Source organism: Myotis yumanensis, unplaced genomic scaffold, assembly GCF_028538775.1.
Source record: "Myotis yumanensis isolate MYYU_CA2020_CCGP unplaced genomic scaffold, mMyoYum1.0.hap1 SCAF_3, whole genome shotgun sequence".
Classification (NCBI taxonomy): domain Eukaryota; kingdom Metazoa; phylum Chordata; class Mammalia; order Chiroptera; family Vespertilionidae; genus Myotis; species Myotis yumanensis.
The window spans coordinates 42990992-43016190 of NW_027223754.1; the positions used below are offsets into that span (position 1 = coordinate 42990992).

A 25199-nucleotide genomic window follows, 5' to 3' on the forward strand; every position below is an offset into this window, starting at 1 on the left:
TGTATATAATATATTCAAAGTTAAAAGTGAAAATGAAGTATTTTTTACAGTAAGGAAGCCCTACAGAGTGATAGTTTTAAAAAGTCATTTCAGCTGTGAGACTTTATTTAGGTGGAGAAAATTAAAGTATTATTATATTACATGATAATTTGTCAGTAACTTTATCTTCACATAGCACCACTATTATCATTAAATAAACCTAGTGCTTGCTGTATCTAAAAAAAAATTCAAGATGATTTATTCTATTAAGCACAATATTCTTATTATAAAGTACTCATTAATCACTTCTTCCACATACAATGAAAACTGCTATCATCATCAATTTTCATTCATATTATCCCAATATGAATAACTTTGAATAACATTTTGCTAAAAAATACTAAAGCACAATTGTGTTCCTGAATTATATTCACTTCATAGCCAATCTGTGCTCAACAGTTATTGATAATGAATGTTAGAATGTTTTGCTGCTCCACTAACTTGAGTGACCTTTGCCGAGTTACTCAAGTTTTGCATTTTAATTTTTCTATCTGTTCATAGAAATAACATAAAAATAGACTTTAATGTTGGTTCAAAACCTCTGAAGTTCCCCTGGTGAAATCTGAAACTGGACCTGTACGCAGTGGGCAAAGAGAGACCAAAGAAGGAGACAAGCCATTCCAGATTGGTAGGTGGCAAGTTTAATAAACAAGAGAATGTATGTACGAGGCTTATCTTGGGCAACTGTAAGACAAGTAGATCTTTGCACCCGCTCCCAGAACCTTAAGAGTTTATATAGAGGCTTTAATGGGGTTCAACCCAGATGATCTCAATAACAAAAATCTCTACTACTGTGGAAAATGTGGGTGGAATGTAAAGTATATTCCAAGGACAGGAGAGGGGGGAAAGAGCCTCTGATTGCCCAGGTCCACCCCTCAGATCAACCCCACATCCTCTCCCCATGACCTCCCTTAACCCTTAAATATCATCCAGTCCTACTACTCTCTTTTGTTCTGCAGATAAGGAAGCAAGCCCAGGGATGGCCAAGTTTAGTGATATTTCAAACCCACTTAGATTTCTAGGAAAATACTATGTAAGCTAAAATGTATAATTATGTAAATAAATGACCCTGGATTAAATTAATTTCATTCTCTTTAAAAGAGAAATATAGCATTCCTCACTATTCTAAATTCAAATATCCTGGGATATATATTAACTTATGTTTTAGTAGTGCCCTTTAATAATGCCCTAGCTGGTTTGGCTGCATGGATAGAGCGTCGGCCCACCGACTGAAGAGTCCCAGGTTGGATTTCCAGTTAAGGGCATGTACCTTGGCCGAAACCAGTTTGGCTCAGTGGATAGAGCGTCGGCCTGCGGACTGAAAGGTCCCGGGTTCGATTCCGGTCAAGGGCATGTACCTTGGTTGCGGGCACATCCTCAGTAGGGTGTGTGCAGGAGGCGGCTGATCGATGTTTCTCTCTCATCGATGTTTCTAACTCTCTATCCCTCTCCCTTCCTCTCTGTAAAAAATCAATAAAATATATTTAAAAAAAAAAAAAGGGGGGGCATGTACCTTGGTTGCAGGCTCAATCCAGCAACCAATTGATGTCTCTCTCACATCGATGTTTCTCTCTATCTCTCCCCTCCCTTCCACTCTCTCTAAAAAACAACGGAAAAATATTCTCAGGTGAGGATTAACAAAAAAATGTAGATTTTAAAATGAATATGGATGCTTCATTTAAAAAAAAATAGTGCATTTGTGTGACATCTTTGTTTTTAGTTTAGTTTTTGTTTTTTTAATCCACACCCAAGGATATGCTTTCACTGATTCAGAAAGAGAGGAAGAGGGAGGAAGAAATATCGATGTATGAGAGAAAGAGAAACATTGATGTGAGAGAAAAACATCAATGGGTTGCTTCCCATATACCCTGACTGGGTACTGAGCCAGCAACCTGGGTATGTGCCCTGACTGGGAATTGAACCCATGACCCTTGGGTAGACAGGATGATGCTCCAACCAACTAAGCCTCACCAGCCAGGGATATTTGTGTGACTTTTGATAGGAAAGTTATTTCTTAAAGATTTGCAACCCATCAGATAAATGCTAACATTTATATTCACTGTCAATAATTTGGGTCCTTCATCCCAAAATTTCAGTAAAATATTCAGTCCAAAAATAAGTGGAAATAAGGAATTAATTAAAGCAAATATTTATGAAAAATTCATAATACATTTTTCTGTTATGCTGTATGGATAGAAATGAAACTCCTTTCTCATCTGCTTTAGCTTTCTGCCTACCTATCCATAAAACAAGGACTCTTCAATATTTATTGAGCCCCAGTAACATGTACTGTGCTAGGTTCTGCAAAGGATGCTAAAAATGAATAAGGTATGAGCCCTTGGGGAATACACCATCTCTAGTCAGAGAAGTAAATAAGTACTGTATTCAAATTCTAAAGTGAGAATTATAAGTGGTATTTGACAGTTAAAATAAAGAGCTTATGAGAATTTAAAGGAGGGATAGATCATATCAAGTAGGAGAAGCCAGAAAATGAAGGCTCAGCTTGGGAAGTGAGACCTGACTAGAATTTCCAGAGCAAGGTCTTCTAAGGAAAGGTATATTCTAAGCACATCAGAGGAAATGTAAAGGTGAAGTGCAAACGTTTTGGCAGCTTCGAGAGATCGATCTCCTATGGGGCAGGGAAATACCGGGGTGGGGGGGAATGGATCGGTACACCCCCTAAACTATTTTTCCCAGCTGCTGCTTCTCTTTACCATGTATTTTAATATTTATATTAAGTTTACTATCTTCTGAATAGGAAAAGAATCATTCCTGACTGGGAGCAAGAATCTTGAGGCTTCACCTCCACTCAGTTAAGAAAAACAAACCCTAGCTGCTTTGGCTCAGTGGATAGAGCATCAGCCTGCGGACTGAAGAGTCCCAGGTTCAATTCCGGTCAAGGGCACATGCCTGGGTTGTGGGCTTGATCCCCTACAGGGGATGTGCAGGAGGCAGCCAATCAAAGATTCTCTCTCATCATTGATGTTTCTATCTCTCTTTCCCTCTCCCTGCCTCTCTGAAATTAATAAAGATATATTATTAAAAATAAATAAATAAATAAATAAATAAAACAAAACGAAAAACCTTAAGTACTTTGCTTGATGAATCATAAGTACTGGAAAACCAGTTAACTCTGTTGCAAGTTTTGTCTTTGAACCTGATCTAGTAAAATGCATGAGCTTTGAGGTCAGCCAGTCCTCGATTGAAATCAAGACTTAATCACAGTTCCCCGGGGAGTGGCTCAGTGGTTGAGCATCAACCTCTGAACCAGGAGGTCACGGTTGGATTCCAGTCAGGGCACATGCCTGGGTTATGGGTTTGATCCCCAGTGTTGGGGCGTGCAGGAGGCAGCCGATCTATGATTCTCTCCCATCACTGATGTTTCTATCTCTCTCTCTCCTCCAGTTCTCTCTGAAATCAATAAAAATATTTTTTTAAAAAAAGACTTAATCACAGTATGTGTAATTTGGGCTGATAGTAACAAAAGCAACTATCCGTTTTCTATGCATTTCGCCTATCCCTCTTCTCAAACTTTAATGTGCACAAATCTCACCTGGGGTTTCTGTTCATCTGGGGATTCAGATTCAGGAGGTCTGGGGTGGGACCTGAGATTCTGCATTTCTGATGAGGTTAGGGTGATGCTGCTGCTGCTGGTCTGTGGACCACTTTTGAGTACCAAGGCTAGAAGCATGGACCCGTGTCATCAGTATCAGCACCTCCTGGGAACTTATTAGACGTGGAATGCAAATTCTGGGACCCCACACCAGACCTATGGAATCAGAAACACTGAAAAGAGGCCCAGCACCCTGTGTTTCAACAAAGCCCTCTCAGTTATGTCACTGGTTTTCCAACATGATTACAACACTCCAGTCACTGGCGGAGGGGCGGGGGAGTGTTAAATACTATTGAGGCCCAAATCTCAGTCCCAGAGAATCACTCGCAATAGTGCGTGGTGTGGTCTGGGTTTGCAGCTTTCTAAAACCTCTACCAGATGACTCTCATCTGCAATAAAATTTGCAAAACCGCGAGGTAGGTGCTTGGATTTCGATCGGCCTGATTTTCCGCATGTGTCAGTGTGGATACTACCCCTGCTGGCTCCAGGTTCTGGCATTTCCAGCCAGCCTGAGTTGGCCAGCATCCCAGTTCGGTCTCGGGGAGCCCGTCTCCCCGCCTCGTGTCCCACAGGCGGTCTGTCTTCTGTCGGGGGACCCGTCACGGCCCCTCCCGAGCACCAGCCATGCGGCTCCGCATTCCAGCACCGCCAGCCTCTACGTGGCTCGGGTCCCTCCGAGGCAGCCCGCCCGGGACACCCGGCCGCGCATGCGCCCTGCACCCGCCAGGCCCGGTCCGAGTAACGGACGCGAGCTCCCCCCACCGGAAGTGGGCGCCGGCGCGCCGGGAGGAGCTGGCCATCGCGTGGCGTCTGCGGGCTAGCGGCTCCGGGTTCGAGCGGCTCGCACGTCCCTCTCCGCGTCATGGGGAAGGCGGCCGACGCGGCGCCGCTGCTGCTGGGCTACGCGCTGCTGTGGCTCCCGCTGCTCCGCTCCGGGACGGCCTCCGCGTCCAAGGCGGTGACGGCTCGCTTGGCCGCCAAGTGGCCGGAGACCCCGCTGCTGCTGGAAGCCAGGTGGGTGCGGCTGGGCCCGCGCGGAGGGCGGACCGGCGGGGCCGGGGGCGCCGGGGCCTGACGGCTGCTCGGAGCCGCCCTCGCCCCGCCGCTCCGGGCGCCCTGGTGCCGGGCCCTCGGAGCATCGCCTCTTCCCCGCCTCCCCGCCACCCTGCGCCGCGCTCGTTTGCAATGCCTTCCCCCACCCCCACCCCCACCCCCCACCCGCAGTTGAGACTTTGCCTCGCCCGCGAATTTTAAAACGTCGGATTTCTGCTAATGCGTTTGGGATTTCTTAACATTTACGAAAGGGGGGAAGAGAAGAAGAATGGATGGTGGCGTGGAGCGTTCGCTGCCAGCCCCTCAATGAACGCGGGCAGGTCTTTCCATGAAGCCGACCTGAGGCCCCAGGTGGGCGGGGCGCCCCGCCTTCTTCCTCCCGGACCTCCTCCCCTGGCGTCGGCTCGTACGGGGTCGTTTACTCTGCAGACACAACACTTGTTGCTCTTCAGTTTTGCCCTTAGCATTCCAGTAAACAGAATTTCAAGGTTCTTTAGGCAGCGTGAAGTTTTCATGCCGATGACTTTCGTCGGTCCACCAAAGCAAGAGGTTATGGTCCTGAAAAGAGAGTCCATCACCCCGCACCACACTGCATATGTGAGAAACGAAACCAGTTCTTTTATAATCGACATTTAGCATTCCATTAGTTTCAGATGTGCAGCATAATGATTTGCTATTTGTATGGATTGTGATCACCACAATGAGTCTAGTTAACATGTCACCAGAGTTACAACATTTTTTTGTTGTGATGAGACCTTTTTACGATCTCTCAGCGGTTTTCAATATGAAGTTCAGTGGTAACTAGAGTCACCATGCTGTACCTTACGTTCCTTGAATTATAACGGAAAGTTTGTACCTTTTGACCAACTTCACCCATTTCACTCACCTGCACACCCCCCACCCCCCATCTGTTCTCTATTTGGAGGAGGGGGAATTTCGCACATAAATGAGGTGATACAATATTTGTCTTGCTCTGTCTGATTTAATTTAGCATAGTGCCCCAACGGTCCAGCCATTTTGTACCAAATAGCAGAATTTCTTTTTAAAAAAAATATATTTTTTATTGATTTCAGAGAGGAAGGGAGAGGGAGAGAGAGATAGAAACATCAATGATGAGAATCATTGATTGATGCCTCCTGCACGCCCCCTACTGGGGATCAGCCCGCAACCTGGGCATGTGCCCTTGACCAGATTCCAACCTGGGACCTTTCAGTCCGAAGGCTGAGGCTCTATCCATTGAGCCAAACAGGCCAGGGCACTAGAATTCCTTTTTATGTTTTTTAATGATATTCAGAAAGAGAAAGGGAGAGGGAGAGGATAGAAATATCTAAGATGAGAGAGAATCATTGATATGGCTGCCTTCTGCACACCCCTCTACTGGAGATCAAGTGGGCAACCTGGGTATGTGCCCTGATCAGGAATTGAACCTTGACCTGGTTCATGGGTGTACACCCAACCACTGAGCAACACCTGCTGGGCTTCTTTTTTTTTTATTGCTGAATAATTTTTCATTGCACATATATACCACAATTTCTTCATCCATTCATCCATCTGTGGACAACTGGCTGTTGTCAATATAGGGCTGCATATATCTATTTGAGTTAGTGTTTTTCCTTTGGATACCCAAAAGTGGACATGCTGGATCTTATGGTAGTTCTAGTTTTCATTTTTTGAGCAACCTCCATGCTCTTTTCCATAGTGGCTGCATTGATTTACATTCCCACCAACCTTGTACAAGGGTTCTTTTTTCTCCACATCCTTGCCAACATTTATCTCTTGTCTTTTTAATGATAGCTATTGTATTACAGGTGTGAGGTATCTCATTGTGGTTTTGATTTGCATTTTCCTGGTGATTAATGACGTTAAGCACCTTTTCACGTCCCTGTTGGCCATCTGTATGTCTTTGGAAAAAATGTCTATCAGATCCTCTGACCATTTTTTAATTGGCTTGCTTGTTGTTGTTTTTTATGTGGAGTTGTATGAATTATTAATATATTTTAGGTATTAAACCCTTATCAGATACATGACTTGCAAATATTGTCTCCCATTCAGTAGATTGCTTTTTCATTTTGTTGATGATTTCCTTTGTTGTGCAGATGTAGTCCCATGTGTTTACTTTTGCTTTTGTTGCCTTTGCTTTTAGTATCAAATCCAAAAAAATCACCAAGACCAATGGTAAGGAGCTTACAGCTCATGGGTTTATTTCCTAAAAGTTTTATGGTTTCATGTTTTATGTTCAAGTCTTTAATCCATTTGAGTCAATTTCTGTGTATGGGGTAAAACAGTGATCCAGTTTCATTCTTTTGTGAGTGGCTGTTCAGTTGTCTCAACATCACTAATTGAAGAGACTGTTCTTCTCCCTTTGGTTGGCTCCTTTGTCATAAGTTAGCTTACCATACAAGGGTTGGCAAAAGTAGGTTTACAGTTGTAATATAAGTAATATAATAATTAATAATAATATAAGAATAAACTCTGTTTAGCATACTCACAACTATAAATCTACTTTTGTCTACCCCTGTATATGCCTGGGCTTATTTCTGGGCTCTCAGTTCTGGTCCATTGATCTTTGTCTGTTTTTATGCCAATATCATACTGTTTTGATTATTTTAAGTTTGTAATATAGTTAGAAATCAGGCAGCATGCTATCTCTAGCTTTGTTCTTCTTTCTCAAGATTACTTTGGTTATTCTCTTTTTAAACCTTTGACCAAAGGTAATGTCTTTCGGAAGGTGAGGAGCTGATTTAGAGGGCTCTCTAGGATATTTACTTCTCTGAGATTAATGATGAGTTACTGGCATTTTGCTCCTGAAAGTAATTCTAGAACAGTTCCAAAAGTGCTTAGAGCAGTGATATATATTGAGTAAATGAGTGTAAGTGAATATTTTCTTAAGGTAATCACTTTGAAGGTTCATGCTTAGATGTACAAATTCTGGCATATATTAGAAGTCTTTTTCCTATGATTGCACAGTATGAGCATGTCTGCAGTTGTTTGGTCAAGTCAATTAGGTATTAAGTGTTGCTCCTCACTTTACTTACGGTTTTGTAGCACCCCTGCCCTTTCAGGTATATTCTGTTTAGTGTTCCAGTTGTTTCCTCTGCTTTTATCTTCTTTTTTTTTATGCCATTGTGAGTTGGACACCATTAATAACAAGAGTTGTTTTGAAGTTACTTAATGCTTTAAATGTCTATGCTTCATGTTGACCGGTGTCACCCCAATCAATTTAATAAATATATAAAATGAAAAAGAATTGTATATGCTTGCCATGTTTATGTTGATGGATTAATCAGTTTTATCGACCTCCTTTTCTCCATTTAGTGACCATCTCAGATTCACAAGAATTAGTTCCTCTGCATGTGTGTTTGATGCCTTAAATACTTTCCATTTATATTACATGCTAGTTTAAGTTTACTAACGGAGGTGGCGTCGGGGGTTGGGGGGGGGAGGGGAGAGGACTAACAAAGAATCTTTACCATCTGTTTGGTGACTGTTTCCTTTCTAGTTTAAATAGTTAAATCTATTTGTTTCAGGTTTTTTGTGCTTTGTTCTAAATAGGAGTGAATAGCCTGTCACTTATTTCATTATTTCCAAAAGGTTTTATTGGCTTTGGCCTTTTGTTTTGTTTTGTTTTGTTTTTTACCTACCATCTGTATAAAAATGGAAGTTTCTTTAGGCTTCAAGGCCAAATACTCAATGCAATACATCAACTTCTTCCTATTAATTTTTTATGAAGATATTATCTGTTTTAAATAATAAAAAATTGTCTGCACAAATAAGTAGCAAATTAAAAATTATACATGATTTTAAAAGTGTTCATAAAACCAGTTTTTGTGCAAGACAGGCAATTTTTTGTTTTTTTCTTTTTTACTTTTTATTTTAAAAATACTTTTTCATTACTTTAAAATTATACTTCTTAGTACTATTTCACATGGAGAAACAAAATAAATAATCCATATTTTAGTTGTAGCTAATAATGAGGAAAAACCAAAAATAATTTTTTATGCAGTCTGTTCTGGTTATGAGTATGTACCTGTAGTTGAGAATGATATCTCAGGTAAGAATCATCAATTTGCTCTCTTTCTGCATTATGATAAGTAGAAATCAGCAACTTGACATTAATTTTGTTTATTTTGTTTGTTTTTACCGTAAGTTATAATTTGGTTCTAAAGTATAGTTTATAGTATCTAAACCACTTTTTTTATTTTCATTTATTAACTGATTACTTTTATTTTTTAATAGTGAATTTATGGCAGAAGAAAGTAATGAAAAATTTTGGCAGTTTTTGGACACCGTAAAAGAATTAGCAATTTATAAGCAAAGAGGTATGTCATGTGCATATTTTAACTGGTAAGATTTGTATTTATGTGCACACTTTGGATATATTTAATGATAAAGGTTAAGTGTAAATGATTAATGGGATCAATAAATCTGAATATTAAGTTTGAAAGATGTTTTAATGAAAACTGTTTTAAGCATCCATTTCCAAAAATATAAACCTTTAATTCTTTAATAAAAGAAAGCTCAGCCCTGGCCAGATAGATCAGTTGGTTAGAGCATTATCCTATATACCAAAAGGTTGTAGGTTCGATTTCTGATCAGGGCACATCTTAGGTTTAGGGTTCGATCCCTGGTTGGGCATGTACAAGAGCAACTGATCGATGTTTCTCTCACACATCGATGTTTCTCTCTCTCCCTCCCTCCCTTTTCCCCTTCCTCCCTTCCTCTCTCTTTCTCTAAAAACCAATTAAAAAAAATCCTCAGGTGAGGATTTAAAAAAATATCATATAATTAGCAATGTTTGCATAATTCATTATAATCAAGAAGAAACAGAAATTTTTAAATTGTTTTGCTTTTTACGTAGATTTATTTGAAATAGTATTAGTTTTGCATATAGTAATATTGATTTTTTTTGCCAAAATACTCAAACTTTTCAAGAGATTTTCAATACTTACCATCAAAAATCAGGGAACTAGTATGCTTTCATTTCACTGTCTAGAAAATGGAGTTAGGCATTTCTACTTTTTAAATATATATGAGATTATATATCTATTTATATATACTTGTATCTTTAGAATGAACAAGTGTTTATTAATGTGTTTCTTAGGGAAGGTCAGTAGATTTAATAAACTGAATTTAGGTTTTAGCAGCAGGGGCTAAAAGGTTACTTATTATTATAAAGAATGGTTATTTTCCTGTCTCTACAAAGAATATAAAGATATTAACATGGAATCACTCAGGAGGGAATTCTTTAGCCTTTCAGACTTAGAGAAAGCATCTTACTACAGTAATTAAATAGTTTATTATTTTATTCCTGAATAAATGTAAGGTAAAGAACAGTTTAAAATGTTTTAAATGTTCATTTACTGGAGACTATTTGGCTCATGTGATGGTGAAGTTCAACAATTTTATGATTTCATGAGCTAGGTTTCAAAAATAGAGCAGACATGCCTTTGATGATATCTTAAACTGAAATATTTCCAAAAACAAGTAATTTGCACTTCAAAAACATTTGCTTCAATTCATTATTTAATAATCATTTGAGTCAAGAGAAGCTAGGTATTGCTTTAGATACAGGGAATATAAAGATGAATAAATGTGACATGTTATTTGAACCTCCATAATACAATGCAGAAGACAGCAAAACAGCTAAGTATTCTGTGAGGTGATAAGAGCTTTAGGAGGGATACATGATAATGTATAAAAAAAGGTACCTAGTCAATATTTCTGAGACATCCGGACAGCCTTTCCAGTGGTGAATGCAGGAATTGAATTTGGGTGATAGGATTTAGCCTGGTGATGAAGAAGGGAGAAAAGAGGCAGGAGTGGAATGCACAGAGGAACTGTGACCACTTAGAAGTCTATTTTCAAATGATTGGGAAATTGTTGACTTTGTATTTGTTCTGGTAATTTTAGTTTTGCGAATTGAGGTAAAAAAAGGCTAAAATAATATGGCAAGTTTTCATGATAGTTAAACAATCTAACACCACTTCCAGATACTCATTTAAAATCCACAGTGTATCTATCCCAGATATATTGTTCTCACTACATACTTTATGCCTTATTCAGCACCATTTTTCATGAAAGAAGCTATCTTGAAAATTATTCTTGTAAATATTGAACTATTATTTCAAGTTGCTTAGATATATCAGCATATTTTATAGCTAAATGAAACAAAATACCTGGACAATCTGATGGCACATCATTAAAAAGTTGGCATACAAGCTCAGGAATACCTAAGTTCTACTTCCAGCTTATATTATAGGAGGCATGTATATGTGAGGGTTGAACTTAAAATGAATTGTATTAAATAAGAATTACACTGAAAATATGACTCTGTTGAGCTGATTTATAATGGTGAGAGTGAAATGGGTATGTTGCATTATTTCAACGTTGTTAGGTGTGGCAAAGAATGGTATATATGAGGAATGAAGTATGTTAACTATCAGGTTTTACCAGATTTGTCTTCAAGATGTTATTCTAGAGGAAATATTTCAAATCCTTGATTACTTGTAATTTTTTAGGTTGTTGAATCTTCATGAGACCCTCTAAATACTCTTTACTGAAGAATAATTCTGATAATCTCCTTGATTAAACAAGTTATAAATACTGAACATTTGAACACTTTGAGTGTAGGTGCTAGTTTCATGCCATTTAATGAGAACACTTTACCTTATGTGCCAGTAAATTAAGACTTTTTAATCTTTGACTTGCCTGTTTTTAAAAACATTTCACATAGTTCTGCCACAGAGTTTTATATTTATGCCTGAAGATTAAAGTGGCATCAGTTAGCTAACCTATGTAGTTTTGTATGGTGAGTTGGGAATGTCAGTGAAGGTTTACTTGACTCCAAAGTCCATATTTATTTTTATTTCTTCATGTGTTCAGCATATAAGGTTCTCATTCTCAAAGTGCTTGAATATTTTAATAGTGTCTACACTAAAGTTGCTTTTATATTTTAATGGAAAAGATTTTATGATACTATTTTGTTATGATATTCCTAACTCAGTGACTTGTAACTGAGAATCAGGTTTGGGATAAGATGATGATTCCAGTTTGGATGTATTACATTTGAAATGCCTGTGGAATATCCAAGTGAAAATATCCAGTAAGCTGATATATGAGTAAGCAATCTAGTCTACTTTAGCTAAAAAAAATTAGAAAAAAAAAACTAGGCTAAAGTGTAGAATTTGGGAGTTATCAATATCAAGAGAGTAATTGCAGTTATAGAGAGAAGGTATAGAATGAGAAAAAATATGTCCCCAGGGCAGAACCCTGAATAACACCAATGTTGAACCAGAGGATGAACACCCAATAGAGTCTAAGGCAGCGGTTCTCAACCTGTGGGTCGTGACCCCTTTGGGGGTTGAATGACCCTTTCACAGGGGTCGCCTAAGACCATCGGAAAACACATATATAATTACATATTGTTTTTGTGATTAATCGCTATGCTTTAATTATGTTCAATTTGTAACAATGAAAATACATCCTGCATATCAGATATTTACATTACGATTCGTAACAGTAGCAAAATTAGTTATGAAGTAGCAACGAAAATAATTTTATGGTTGGGGGTCACCACAGCATGAGGAACTGTATTAAAGGGTCGGTCGCGGCATTAGGAAGGTTGAGAACCACTGGTCTAAGAAATACCTGTGGGAGTAGGTGAAAACTTAGAAAATGTGATGTCATGAAAGCCAGGAGAATATTAGATGGTAAATGATAGATGTTATCAAATGCTATAGACAGATCAAGTAATATGAATATTAAGCTTTAACAACAGAAAAATTTTGGTGACGTTGGTGAGAGCAATTTCACTGTTATAATAATCAAAACTACAGTAGGTTGCCCAGCCAGTGTGGTTCAGTGGTTGAGCATTGACCTATGAACCAGGTGGTCACTGTTCAATTCCTGGTCAGGGCACATGTCCAGGGTTGCAGGCTCCATCCCCGGTTGGGGGCATGCAGGAGGCAGCCAATCAATGATTCTCTCTCATCATTGATGTTTCTATATCTTGTCCTCTCCCTTCCTCTCTGAAATCAATAAAAATATATTGTTTAAAATAAAAAAACTACAGTAGATTGAAGAATGAGTAGAGGTGAGTATGTAGAAATAGGTATTGTTCAATCTTTTAAGATCAAGTATGAAGTGAATAAGATGAATCAGAAGTTGACTGTGAGGCTGCTGCTTTTTTTTTTTTTTTTTTTTAAGATGAGTGTGATGTATGTGTATTGCCAATTGGCCAATTCAGGTAAAAGGTGAAGTTGTGGATAAAGGAAGGCTATTGAAAGGATAACATTATTAACAGGTTTGTTGGTGAGCAAGGATTTAGTTATTTTAAAACATCAGCTGAAATAGTCCAATGCATCCATCTCTTGATTGGGATGAACTTGTTAGTTAAGCCTAAATTAGTGTCTATTTTTTCTAAACAGCTGAGTCCTACATCTTTCACTATATTAGAGACAACCTTACCAGTGACCTTGACAGAATTTGATGTCTGTTTTCAGGCACTACTTACATTTATTTTTGTTGACTCTTCTCTGTTTTCATGGGTGACTAAAACCCTTTTGACTGATGTAGTCTTATTTAAGTTATATTATTCATTAATTTTGACTATTTTCTTGTTGGTTCTATAGCTATTACGTCTTTGTAGAGATCATTTCAATTTTTTAATTACTTTTCAAGTACAGTTTACAATCAGTATTTTATATTAGTTTCAGGTGTACAGTATAGTCATTAAACAGTCATATACTTATCAAAGTATTCCCCCAATATTTTCAGTACACACCTGGCATGCCTGAGCCTCTTCCTCTTCCCCAGGCATGTTTTCCTTGACTTCTCTTTCTTCTGAGCTCCAAGGGTCCTTTTTTGTCTCTGTAACTTGTTTCCTGAGCCCATTTTGTCTAAGACTCACTTCTTCTACCTCTGTGACTTTCTAAATAAGTTTTTTAAATTGAATTTATTGGGGTGACATTGGTTAATAAAATTATATAGGTTTCAGTTGTACAGTTCTATAATACATCATCTGTATATTATATTATGTATTCACCACCCCAAGTCAAGTCTTCTTCCATCTCCATTTTTATCCCCTGTACCCTCTTATACCTCCCCCTAACCCCTTTACTGAACATTTTAACACTTTGGTTTTTGCTTAATCCCTTCACCTTTTTCTCCCAGCCATGAACCCCCACCCCCCTTCCCTCTTGTTATCTGTGGTGTGTCCTCTGTGTCCCTACCTGTTACTGGTGAGCTCTTGGGGTGCCGCGGGAATAAGAATTTCATGAGGTCCCCACGGGAGGATGAGGTATGTTGGAGAAAGCTCTATTGATGATGTAACTCTAAGAGGGTTTCCCTCTGGAGGTCCCATCTCCATTTCGCCATGGAAGAAGTCCTGCTGTGTCTTCAGCAGAGCTAATATCAAAGCCATTGCCCAGAGCCATTGCTCCATATTAAAGCACAATCCAATCCAGCATCTGGCTAGCGTAGCTTGTGTTCCCAGCTGCAGTCCATTGCATGTGCTTCTAGAGCAGTGGTTCTCAACCTTGGTGCACATTAGAATCACCTGGGAATCTTTTTAAAATCCTGATTTCTGGGCCTCATCCTCCGGAAATTCTGTTTCTTTGTTATGGGGTTATGGGGTGGGGCCACAACATTAGTAACAAAGAAACAGAATTTCCGGAGGATGAGGCCCAGAAATCAGGATTTTAAAAAGATTCCCAGGTGATTCTAATGTGCAGCCAAGGTTGAGAACCACTGTTCTAGAGCCACATGGCAGGCTAGCGTGGGTCATGGAGCAAATGAGTGCAAGGAAGCAGGAGCAAAGCAAGAGGAACAAGAGAGTGAGAACTCTTTGTCTCGGGGTTATAACTAGGAGCTTAACACTTAACATTTCAGGATTTCGCATGCTTGCAGTGGCTCTGCCCTTCTAGCCAATAAGCTTTGTTCCCCGGGCTAAACAGGCAAGCACCTTCTCTATGTTACCCCGACTTCACTGTGCATGTGCCCATCTTCCCTTTTGTTTGATCCCTTTCCCCAGTGATCTGCAAGGAATGGACCTGTGGTTCCCCTGGGGAATGTGAAGTTGAAGCTCCTGGTGAAGACCATGCTTACGATAGTCTTTGCTTTCTTCCTGTTATTACTATTTAATAACTAGCTAGTTATACTGTAGCACTCTGACTGTTGTCAGTTTGTTCTCTATGAGTCTGTTTCTATTCTGTTAGTTTATTTTGTTCATTAGATTTCACATATGAGTGAGCTTTTGCTTGTAAAAATTAATTAATAAAATAAAATTACTGGATTAGCAATGTATTATTGCCTACAATGAAGAGACCTATTCATTTCTTAAATATTAATTCTAGCCAAAACCGGTTTGGCTCAGTGGCTAGAGCGTCGGCCTGCGGACTGAAAGGTCCCAGGTTCGATTCCAGTCAAGGGCATATACCTGGGTTGCGGGCACATCCCCAGTGGGGGATGTGCAGGAGGCAGCTGATCGATGTTTCTCTCTCATCGATGTTTCTAACTCTCTATCTCTCTCCCTTCCTCTCTGTAAAAAATCAATAAAATATTTAAAAAAAAAGAAAAAAAATATTAATTCTAGAAATGTATTAACTGCCTGTTTTATATGCTAGGAGTAAAAAAGGTATAATTGAAAGTCTAGAAAATATTTGTTTTCATAGTTTATAGCTTAATGGGAAGAACAGCATTAAACAAATAATTATACAATTAATTTTCAGTTACACTTTTGAGATTTGAACCAGAGATAGTGTAGAGCAAGCATGTCAAACTAGCGGCTGGCAGGCCAAGGCATGGGGCCCGCTGACCGCGAGTTTGACATGCTTGATGTAGAGTTCTGTCAGAGTATGTAATAGGATCTAGACTTGGGAAACTCTTCCAAAGCAAATGACTTTAAAAAAAAAATCTTTATTACTGAAAGTATTACAGATGTCCCCTTTGCATTTTTTTTTCCATTGACCTCCTCCACCTGGCACTCGCTCCTCCGAGGCCTTTACCACATAATTGTCTGTGTCCATGGGCTATGCATACATGCATATAAGTTCCCCTGTTAATCTCTCCCCCATCCGCACTCCCACCTTCCCTCTGAAATTCATCAGTCTGTTCCATGGTTCTTTGTCTCTGCATTTATTTTGTTCATCAGTTTATTTTGTTCATTAATTTCAAAACATGAGTGAGAACATGTGATAATCTTTCTCTGACTGGCTTATTTCGCTTAGCATAATACTCTCCAGGTCCATCCGTGCTGTTGCAAATGGGAAGAGTTCCTTCTTCTTTACAGCCGCATAGTATTCCATTGTGTAAATGTACCACATCTTTTTTATTCACTCATCTGATGGACACTTTTCAGATCTTAGCTATTGTAAACTGCGCTGCTATGAACATAGGGCTTCATATATTTAAACTAAGGTTTGCTGAATAGGAGTTAGCCAAACATGCACCCTCTACCCTCCTGCATTTCATGCCAAAGGGATAATGTGTGAAGCCCCTGAGTTGTTAACCTCCACTTTCTTTAGGTATTGTCTTAGTACCATACAAGTAGTAGTGAAATAGCTAGTGTTCCCCTCACCACCATCTGATTTTGTTCACAAATATTTTTAGTCTCTATCTTTGTATTCTTAAGTATATGTTAGCTTCTACTACTTGATTTGTTGGCTTCAGTGATATCCTTTTATTCCCAGTTAATATTTATAGAAATAACTGAGCTTACTTTACTTTCCCCTTAGTTTTCCCTTTGTTGCATTTTTGTTGGTGGTACATTGTTCTACATTTCCAGAGCATACAACATTTACATAGTCTTCTGTAAATCTTAACTCCTTAATTAGGCTTATTTTGAAGTTATTTCTTAATTATATACAATTTGCTTTCTAGTTGATGCCTCATAAATAACTCCTGTGGTCCAGCCAGAGTGGCTCAGTGGTTGAGCGTTGACCTATGAACCAGGAGGTCACGGTTCAATTCCCAATCAGGGCACGTGTCCAAGTTGCACGATCCCCAGTGTGGAGTGTGCAGAATAATGATTCTCTCTCATCATTGATGTTTCTCTTTCCCTTCCTCTCCAAAATCAATAAAAATATATTTAAAAAAAATAACTCCTGGAAATAGTGGCATTGAGCTATTCACATACATAACTGTGTATGTGTGAATTTTATACCTTAGATTTTTTAAAAAATATATTTTTTATTACTGATAGTATTACAGATATCTCCCATTTCCACCCCCTTTACTTCCCTCCTCCCAACCCTACCCATCCCCCCAGGTCTTCACCACCCTATTGCCCGTGTCCATGGGCTATGCATATAAGTATGTAAGTTCTTTAGTTTATCTTTTCTTGTCCCCCCAACCCCACATCAAGGTATGTTCCATGCCTCCATGCTTTAGGTCTCACTTTGTTGGTCAGTTCATTTTGTTCATTAGATTCCACAAATAAGTGAGATTGTATGTTATTTGTCTTTCTCAGATTGGCTTATTTCACTTAGCATAATATTTTCCAGGTCCATCCATGCTGTCCCAAAGGGTAAATAAATATACTAGTACTTTAGATTTTTAACTTTAGAGTTTTACCAACAATGTTGCATGCTGACCATTGAGTCTTTATTCTTAGATACGTAGTTTCATTACTCCTTTTAATTCTGGAGAGTTTTCTGTTTCCTGCTCTTTTTCTATTTCTATTTATTTTTCTTCACATTTCCCCTTTTTCTCTGTTTCTTTTTCTGTCTTCCATGACATCTTATTACTCTTGTGTTGCTTCTAATTTAGCCTCTATTTTCTAGTATTTTTTCTTGTTCTTTCCTCAGTTCTTTCAGAACAATTTTTATAGCTTCCTGTTTTAGTCATCTCATTTCTGAACTTTTTCTCAAAAACTATAAAGAGGCCAAGATTTTTACCCTACTTACCCTACTTAGCTTCCCACAGTTTCAAGCATCAGACAGTTATAAGTTACGAGACATGAGACTCCTGGATCAGAGCTGAAAGACTTTATAACTTACCAAGAGAAATCTCCTGAGTATGCTGTAGATGCTTTTTGTCAGCCAGGATCCATTGCAATAACTCTGAGACTTTTTACTGTCATCTTAGAAAGGATCTAAGATTGCCTGTAGGAGTTGTTGAATCATAAGGTGGTTATAATTCTAAGTTTTGTACTTCATCCCTCATCTGCCTGGCAATCTAAAGTTTTAATGATTTTGAATCCTTCTGACTACAGTGTTCACAAATTTCCTTCCTTTCTCACTCAGTGTAACTATGCATCTCTGTTGTTTGAAGAACCTTCTCTAACCCAAGACAGGTCTTTGTACTTGTTGTCACAGTAGTGTGTACTTTAAACTGACAAAACAATTGGTAAAGAAGTCCACTTGTATGGAGGAGAGTTAACAACTAAAACATTTGAGCAAATGCCTTTGAATCTACTGCCTAGTTCTTGGCCTGTAACCTCCTCCTTATTTTCATTTCACTAATAGGCAACAAATTGGAGGACCATTTATTTCCTGATGGCCATACAATTTTGTCAACATGTCCACTATCAGTTTACAAGGATTTCCCTCAAATTCTGTTAATTGGCCCATGAGATGGATTTTTTCTCCTCTAAAATCCATGTCTCTTAACATTCCATCTTTGTTGTCAAATCTGTCAAATGGTATAAAGGATCTGAGTTTTACCTTACTTGCAAGCTAACAGATTAGTTTCATGGATGCTGACAGAAGACATAAGACTCCTGGATCAGAAACAAAAGACTTTACTATTCAAAACAAAATCAGTAACCAGTGTCTATATATTTGTGCTGATTCTCTGAGCTCCAGTTCTCATGGGGCAACATAGAAGGCCAGACACCTGCATCCTGAATGAGTTGTGGGAAGAAGAGGAACTGAGAATCAAGAGTTCAGCACCTTTTGAACAAGTAATAAACATAGCAACAAATAATCCAATCTTTTGCTTAACCTAAAGCAGTGGTTCTCAACCTGTGGGTCGCGACCCCTTTGGCGGTCGAACGACCCTTTCACAGGGGTCACCTAAGACCATCCTGCATATCAGATATTTACATTATGATTCATAACAGTAGCAACATTACAGTTATGAAGTAGCAACGGAAATAATTTTATGGTTGGGTCACAACATGAGGAACTGTATTTAAAGGGCCAGAAGGTTGAGAACCACTGACTAAAGTATATTCCAGTCAGCATCGTCATCCTTTTCTCAGATGTAGAGTGTCTGTGCTATATTCCCTTTTGTCCTCCCTTTTCACATCCTATGGGTAGCTGCTCTGGATCTACCCCAACTCTGCTCTTTTGTATGAGAAGTTTCCATGAGTTGGTAACCCAGTGCCAAGGAGTTCAGGAGAGAAAAAATGACCAAGGAGTGTCCAGGGGAAAAACTATACATATCTGTACCAGCTTGACCCTAGAGCTGCTCTCTTGTTACCTTACCACCTCTTGCTGGCAGTGGAACGGTACTGCAGTTTTCTGACACAATGGCAATACTGCAGACGATTATACCCAAGGCAGTGTAGAGAAAAGGGTGAAAATCGATAGTATTATTCCTGCTATTCCTATTAGTGCCACCAGGCTCTCTTCAACTCTAGGCTGCCATTCTCTTCTGCCATCTCCTATTCAGATGATCTCTATCATCCCAGGAGTGTCCAAGAGTTTTTTAATTAAATTGTAGGATTCATCCTTCTCCTTTTTGCCTTTGAAATCTTTGGAGTGAGTTTAAAAGAGAGAATCAGTGTATCAAGTTAGTTTGTTCCAGACAAGAAGATATTTCTCTTATTCTTTAAGGTCTGGTTCAAGTTCAGTCTCCTACAGTGTTCTGGACACACTAATTACACTGTTGTGTGTACTAAATATCAGTTGAATCTATTCATACATGTAATTTAAGATCTAACAGTCATATTCTTTAATTTTTTGTGCTATTCTTAGAATTGGTCTGATACACTAACATCTTCCAAATAGATTTTTAAAAATTCATCTTTATTGTTGAAAGTATTACAGATGTCCTCTTTTTCCCCACATTGACTCCCTCCATCTTGCACCTGTCCCCCCCCAGGCCTTTCCCACACTATTATCTGTGTCCATGGGATATGCATATATGCATATAAGTTATTTGATTAATCTCTTCCCACCCCCACCTCTCCCTGCATTCCCTCTGAGATTCATCAGTCTGTTCCATCAGTCTGCTTCTGTGTCTCTGGATCTATTTTGTTTATCAGTTTATTTTGTTGATTAGATCCCACATATGAGTGAGATCATGTGAAACTTGTCTTTCTCTGTCTGGCTGACATCACTTAGCATAATACTCAATGGCAAGTTTATTTTCACCTGGATTTATATTGATTTATTGGACTTTACTGGAAGATTCATATGAAGTTCATACTAAAATAGAGATATTTTCTCTAACACCATCCATAACCAAACTTAAGATATGATTAATCCAAAGCATGGAGGCATGGAAGAAACTGACTTATCTCCATGTAGGGGTGGAGAGATAAGAGATAAACCAAAGAACTTATATACTTACTAGAGGCCTGGTGCATGAGTTTGTGCACAGGTGGGGTCCGGCTGGCCCACCCCAATGGGGGCCCATTGGGCTTGGCCAGTGGGGGAGGGGCTGCGGTTGGTTGGCTGGCTGGCCCCACCCCCGATCTGGGTGTTGGGGGCCGATTGGGGACCGGATCAGGCTGGTTGGCTGCCACAGTGCACGCCATAGCCACTGGTCGTTCTGGTTGTTCTGATCGTTCTGCTGTTCTGTTTGCTGGACTTTAATGCGTGTGTGTGTGTGTGTGTGTGTATGTATGTATGTATGTATATATATAGTGAGGAAGAGAGAGAGAGAGAGAGAGAGAGAGAGAGATAGGTAGATATAGATATGCATAGCCCATGGACATGGGCAATATGGTTGTGACGACCTGAGGGGTTGAGAAGGTGCTGGACAGAAGGAGGGGGGCAATGGAAGACATCTATAATATTATCAACAATAAAAAATATTTAAAAATATAGGATTAACTGATGAATAAAAATAGATCCAGAGACAAGAGACAGGGAACAGGGGTGGGGGGGGGCGGGTAGAGATCAACCAAAGGGCTTGTATGCATGCATATTAGCATAACCAATGGACACAGACACGGGTGGTGGGGGGCCTGCCCTTGGGGTGGGAGTGGCTGGGGGGGGGTATTAATAGAGGGAAAAGGAGACATATGTAATACTTTAAACAATAAAAAAGATATGATTATTTGATATTAATTTAGCATTACAGTGAGAGAGATGTGCCAATGTGCTGAATACAAAAATATTAACATTCTTTTCTTTTGCATTGTTTTTGTAGAGTCAGGTTATTCTTATTACAACTTAATCCTGAAGAAAGCTGGACAATTCTTAGACAATTTACATATCAATCTCTTAAAGTTTGCTTTCTCTATAAGAGCATACTCTCCAACTATTCAGATGTTTCAACAGGTATGTAAAAATTCCCAAGCTATCTATGACAAAGAAGCATGCTAACAATGTACATGAATCTATCTTCGGGTGAATATCTTCCATTCAAAAGGATCTACACACTTACCATATCTGGTGCCATAGCTTATTATTGCTATCATTAACTATAATATAATTGATATATAATTTTATAGTTATTTGGGATAAGGGTATTATGAGGACAAGTCACCATTAAAATGAACTATATAGATAATTTTAATTTGATGAAACTTTTCAACTGCTTTGAAGCACATATTTCTACTATAAAGTTGATTTTGTTAAAATATTTAATTCTGCCTGCATATAGATATTTCTTACTTTAATTAGAGCAATAACTTAATAGTAGTTGATGAGTTATTATAATCAAAGTAATGTGAGTTTTTAAAATCATATTGTAATTATGAATTACTGTAGCTAAATATAATCTTTGAAATCTTAGATTGCAGCTGATGAGCCACCACCAGATGGTTGTGATGCATTTGTGGTTATCCATAAGAAACACACCTGTAAAATTAATGAGATTAAAAAGCTGCTGAAGAAGGCTACTTCAAGGTAAATTAATGAAAGCCTTTAGTGAAAGAAGTGATTTATGAAAAGAGTTGAGGGTCAAAATAGCCTAAATTTCTTATAATACAAAATTTTAATATCCTAAGATATTATATTTTAAAGAATATGCTATATATTGAAAAACGGAATATATATGAGCTGGGAGTCTGAGTCCTTTTCTAACATATGTAAGTACTTTCAGTATTTTGTCTTAATTAGCTTTTGACTTTAGAGTATAAATTATACCAGAATGCCATAAAATATAGGTATGTTTTATATAAACAATAAACATATGGAACCTATGGATTTATATGGACTATATCTCTTTAAATATAAACTGAATGTGTACCTTAGAAACAGAAAATCCTATATAATAAAAGACTAATATGCAAATCAACCAAATGGCAGAATGACCGATGAACAACTAGTCGCTATGAGGCACACTGACCACCAGGGGGCAGATGCTCAACGCAGGAACTGCCCCCAGCCTGCAGGCCCCAGGCCAGCCAAGGCAGGTGCCAGCAGAGACCCCCCCCACCCCCACATTGCCCTGAAGATTGACCCTGATTGCCGGCCAGGCTTAGGGACCCTACCATGCATGAATTTTGTGCATTGGGCCTCTAGTTAATAATAAAAACAATTACATAGACATTTTTAAAAATACGTTATTCAAAAACTTTTTTTTATTTCTTCCAAGTATTTCATACAAATGACTATGGGAAATCGCATGTGTAGCATTCCTGTGGGTGCATTTTCACCCCCATATAATGTAAGGACCACAGGGAACTAATGCAAACAAACTCATGCTGCTTGTGTGCCATGAGTAGTAAAGCTTTTTGTTTCTGAACTAGTAGTCTCAGGTCTTTTGCCCGGTATCCATGAAACAATAAAAGGAAAACTTATTAGCTTGTAAATTAGAATGAAATCAATTCCTTAGCCTGACAGAAGCCATATATAGTATTAGATTCATACCTTTTTTCTGTGAATCTTAGGCAATACATTTCTAACATTTTTGCCACTGCTAATTTGTATTATTCCCTTTATAATCTTAGTGAATTTAATAAATGAAAATTTATATTTTTAAATGTAATCTCTTCAGATTTAATGACTATTTTTGCCCAACCAGTGTGGCTCAGTTGGTTGGACATCATCCTGTGCACCAGGAGATAGCCAGTTCGATTCCTGGTTGTGGCACATGCCCAGGTTGTGGGCTCGATCCTCAGTGCCCAGTGGGGGCGTGCAGGAGGCAGCCAGTTGATCTTTCTCATCAATGTTTCTGACTCTCTCTCTCTCTCTAAAAAAATCAATAAAAACATTTTTTTTAAAAAGACTATTTTCCCTCTTACCCAGTAATTCTCTATAGCTGTCGATTAATTTTTTTTAACCTGTGATATATCCAAGCAGTTTCTGAATTATTCATAGAAACAGACTTTGGAAGGTATGTGTATATGTGTATAGGAAGGCACTTTTCTGTAATGATTTGTGAACAGTTGGTAGATGAACTAATTTTTTCTTTTATATTCAAGATTGATTTACTAGCATTGTTTTATTAGCAGCCTTTCCAGTTACCAATAGTAACTTATTTGAAAACATTCTTTCATACTAATTTCAAAATGTAAGATACCCTATATAGATTACTAAATGTTCCCTGGCCAGGTAGCTCAGTTGGTTAGAGTGTCACCCTCATAGGCTGAGGTTGTGGGTTTGATCCCTGGTCAGGGCATATATAAGAAGCAACCAGTAAATGCATAACTAAGTGTAACAACAAATCAATGTCTGTCTGTCTCTCTCTCCCCATCTCCCTTCCTCCCCCTTTCTCTCTAAAACCAATAATTTTTTTAAAAAAAATTACTAAATGTACTTCTACAGTACTGATTTGATAAAAATCAAAATTTTAATGATAAGCCATTTAACTTTGTCTCATTTGAGTTCAAACTTATCAGTTGAAATTAATGAGAAAGATTTTGTTTTTTTGTTTGTTAGTTAATCCTCACCCGAGGACATTTTTCAATTGATTTTTAGGGAGAGTGGAAGAGAGAGGGAAAGACAGAGAGAAACATTGATGTGAGAGAAACACATCGATTGGTTGCTTCCTGCACAAGCCTCGACCAGGGCCTGGACAGGGGAGAAGTCTTCAACCAAGGTACATGCCCTTGACCAGAATCGAACCCGGAACCCTTTGGTCCACAGGCCAATGCTCTATCCACTGAGCCAAACCAGCTAGGGCAAGAGAAAGATTTTAATAATTTCATCTAGTTTAAGATTCTTTTTCACTTTTTTTTAAAAATCTGAGGACATGTTTTTATTGATTTTAGAGAGAAAAGAAGGAAGAGGGAGAGGGAAAAACATTGATGTGGGAGAGAAACATCGATCAGTTGCCTTCCATACGCTACCCTACCTGGGATTGAACCCACAACTTGGGCATGTGCCCTGACCGGGAATCAAACCTGCAACCTTGGCATATCAGGGCGACACATTAATCAACTGAGCCACACCAGCCAGGGCTCTTTTTCACTTAAATTTTTTTAAAATATTATTTTATTGACTTTTTTTTAGAGAGAGAAGAAGGGAAAGGGGGAGAGAGACAGATAGACAGACAGACAGACAGACGTTGATGTGAGGTGGAAAACATCGATTGGCTGCCTCCTGCATGCATCCCGACTAGGGATCGAGCTCCCAACCTGGGCATGTGCCCTGACTGGGAATCAAACCTGTGACCTTTCAGAACACGGGGACAATGCTCAACCAACTGAGTCACACTGGCCAGGGCTCTTTTTCACTTTTTTAATGTTTCTTTGATTACACTTGAGGATTTAATGAATTGTTACTTATATAGGGTGGGGGAAAGGTAAGTTTACACTTGTTCATGTGAAAAATAATACAATAATTAACAATACAAGAATCAACCCTGTTTCAAGTACTTACAACTGTAAACCTACTTTTATCCCACCGTATATTAAGTACTAATAATCTTTGTATGATATAGTGCTTTTGTTTTGTTTTTTAAATAGTTGAAAATGAAATGTAAGCTATAATAATAAAAATTATATCTTAATGGAAGAAAATACAAATTTTATTTAATTGAAAACTATAGTGCTATTATATGTTAGTGATTAAAGACAGTGAAACTTGTTGGAAAAGAAAATACTCATATTCAATTTTGGGTTAACTAAATTTCTTTTTTTTCTGTGACTTAGAAGTTATGCGCACAAAGTGCCACAGGAAATTTAAATTCTTTTTCTGTGATAATATATGTGTGCAAATATATATTTTCCTGTCTATAATAATAAAAGCATAATATACTAATTAGACCGGATGACCTTCCAGACGAAGCTGGTGCCGCGAGAGAAACCCGGGTCCTGGGTGTCAGAGGGAAGCCAGTGCTGGCAGCCAGGAGAAAGAAGGCCTACTCTTGCACGAATTTCATGCATCAGGCCTCTAGTAAATTATAAAGTGTCATGATATATTTCTCATATGCT

At 38.5% G+C, this 25199-nt stretch overlaps 1 protein-coding gene across 1 annotated transcript in view; it reads left to right on the top strand.

The window, feature by feature from the left end:
* Positions 1–4514: 4514 nt before the first annotated feature.
* Positions 4515–25199, top strand: part of UGGT2 (UDP-glucose glycoprotein glucosyltransferase 2) — a 162014-nt gene continuing 141329 nt past the window's right edge. Inside the window, exons 1-4 of the mRNA XM_070408745.1 lie at positions 4515–4666; positions 8942–9024; positions 21026–21156; positions 21614–21726. Of these exons, the coding sequence (XP_070264846.1) occupies positions 4515–4666; positions 8942–9024; positions 21026–21156; positions 21614–21726 (479 nt within the window). The remainder of the gene's footprint in view (positions 4667–8941; positions 9025–21025; positions 21157–21613; positions 21727–25199) is intronic.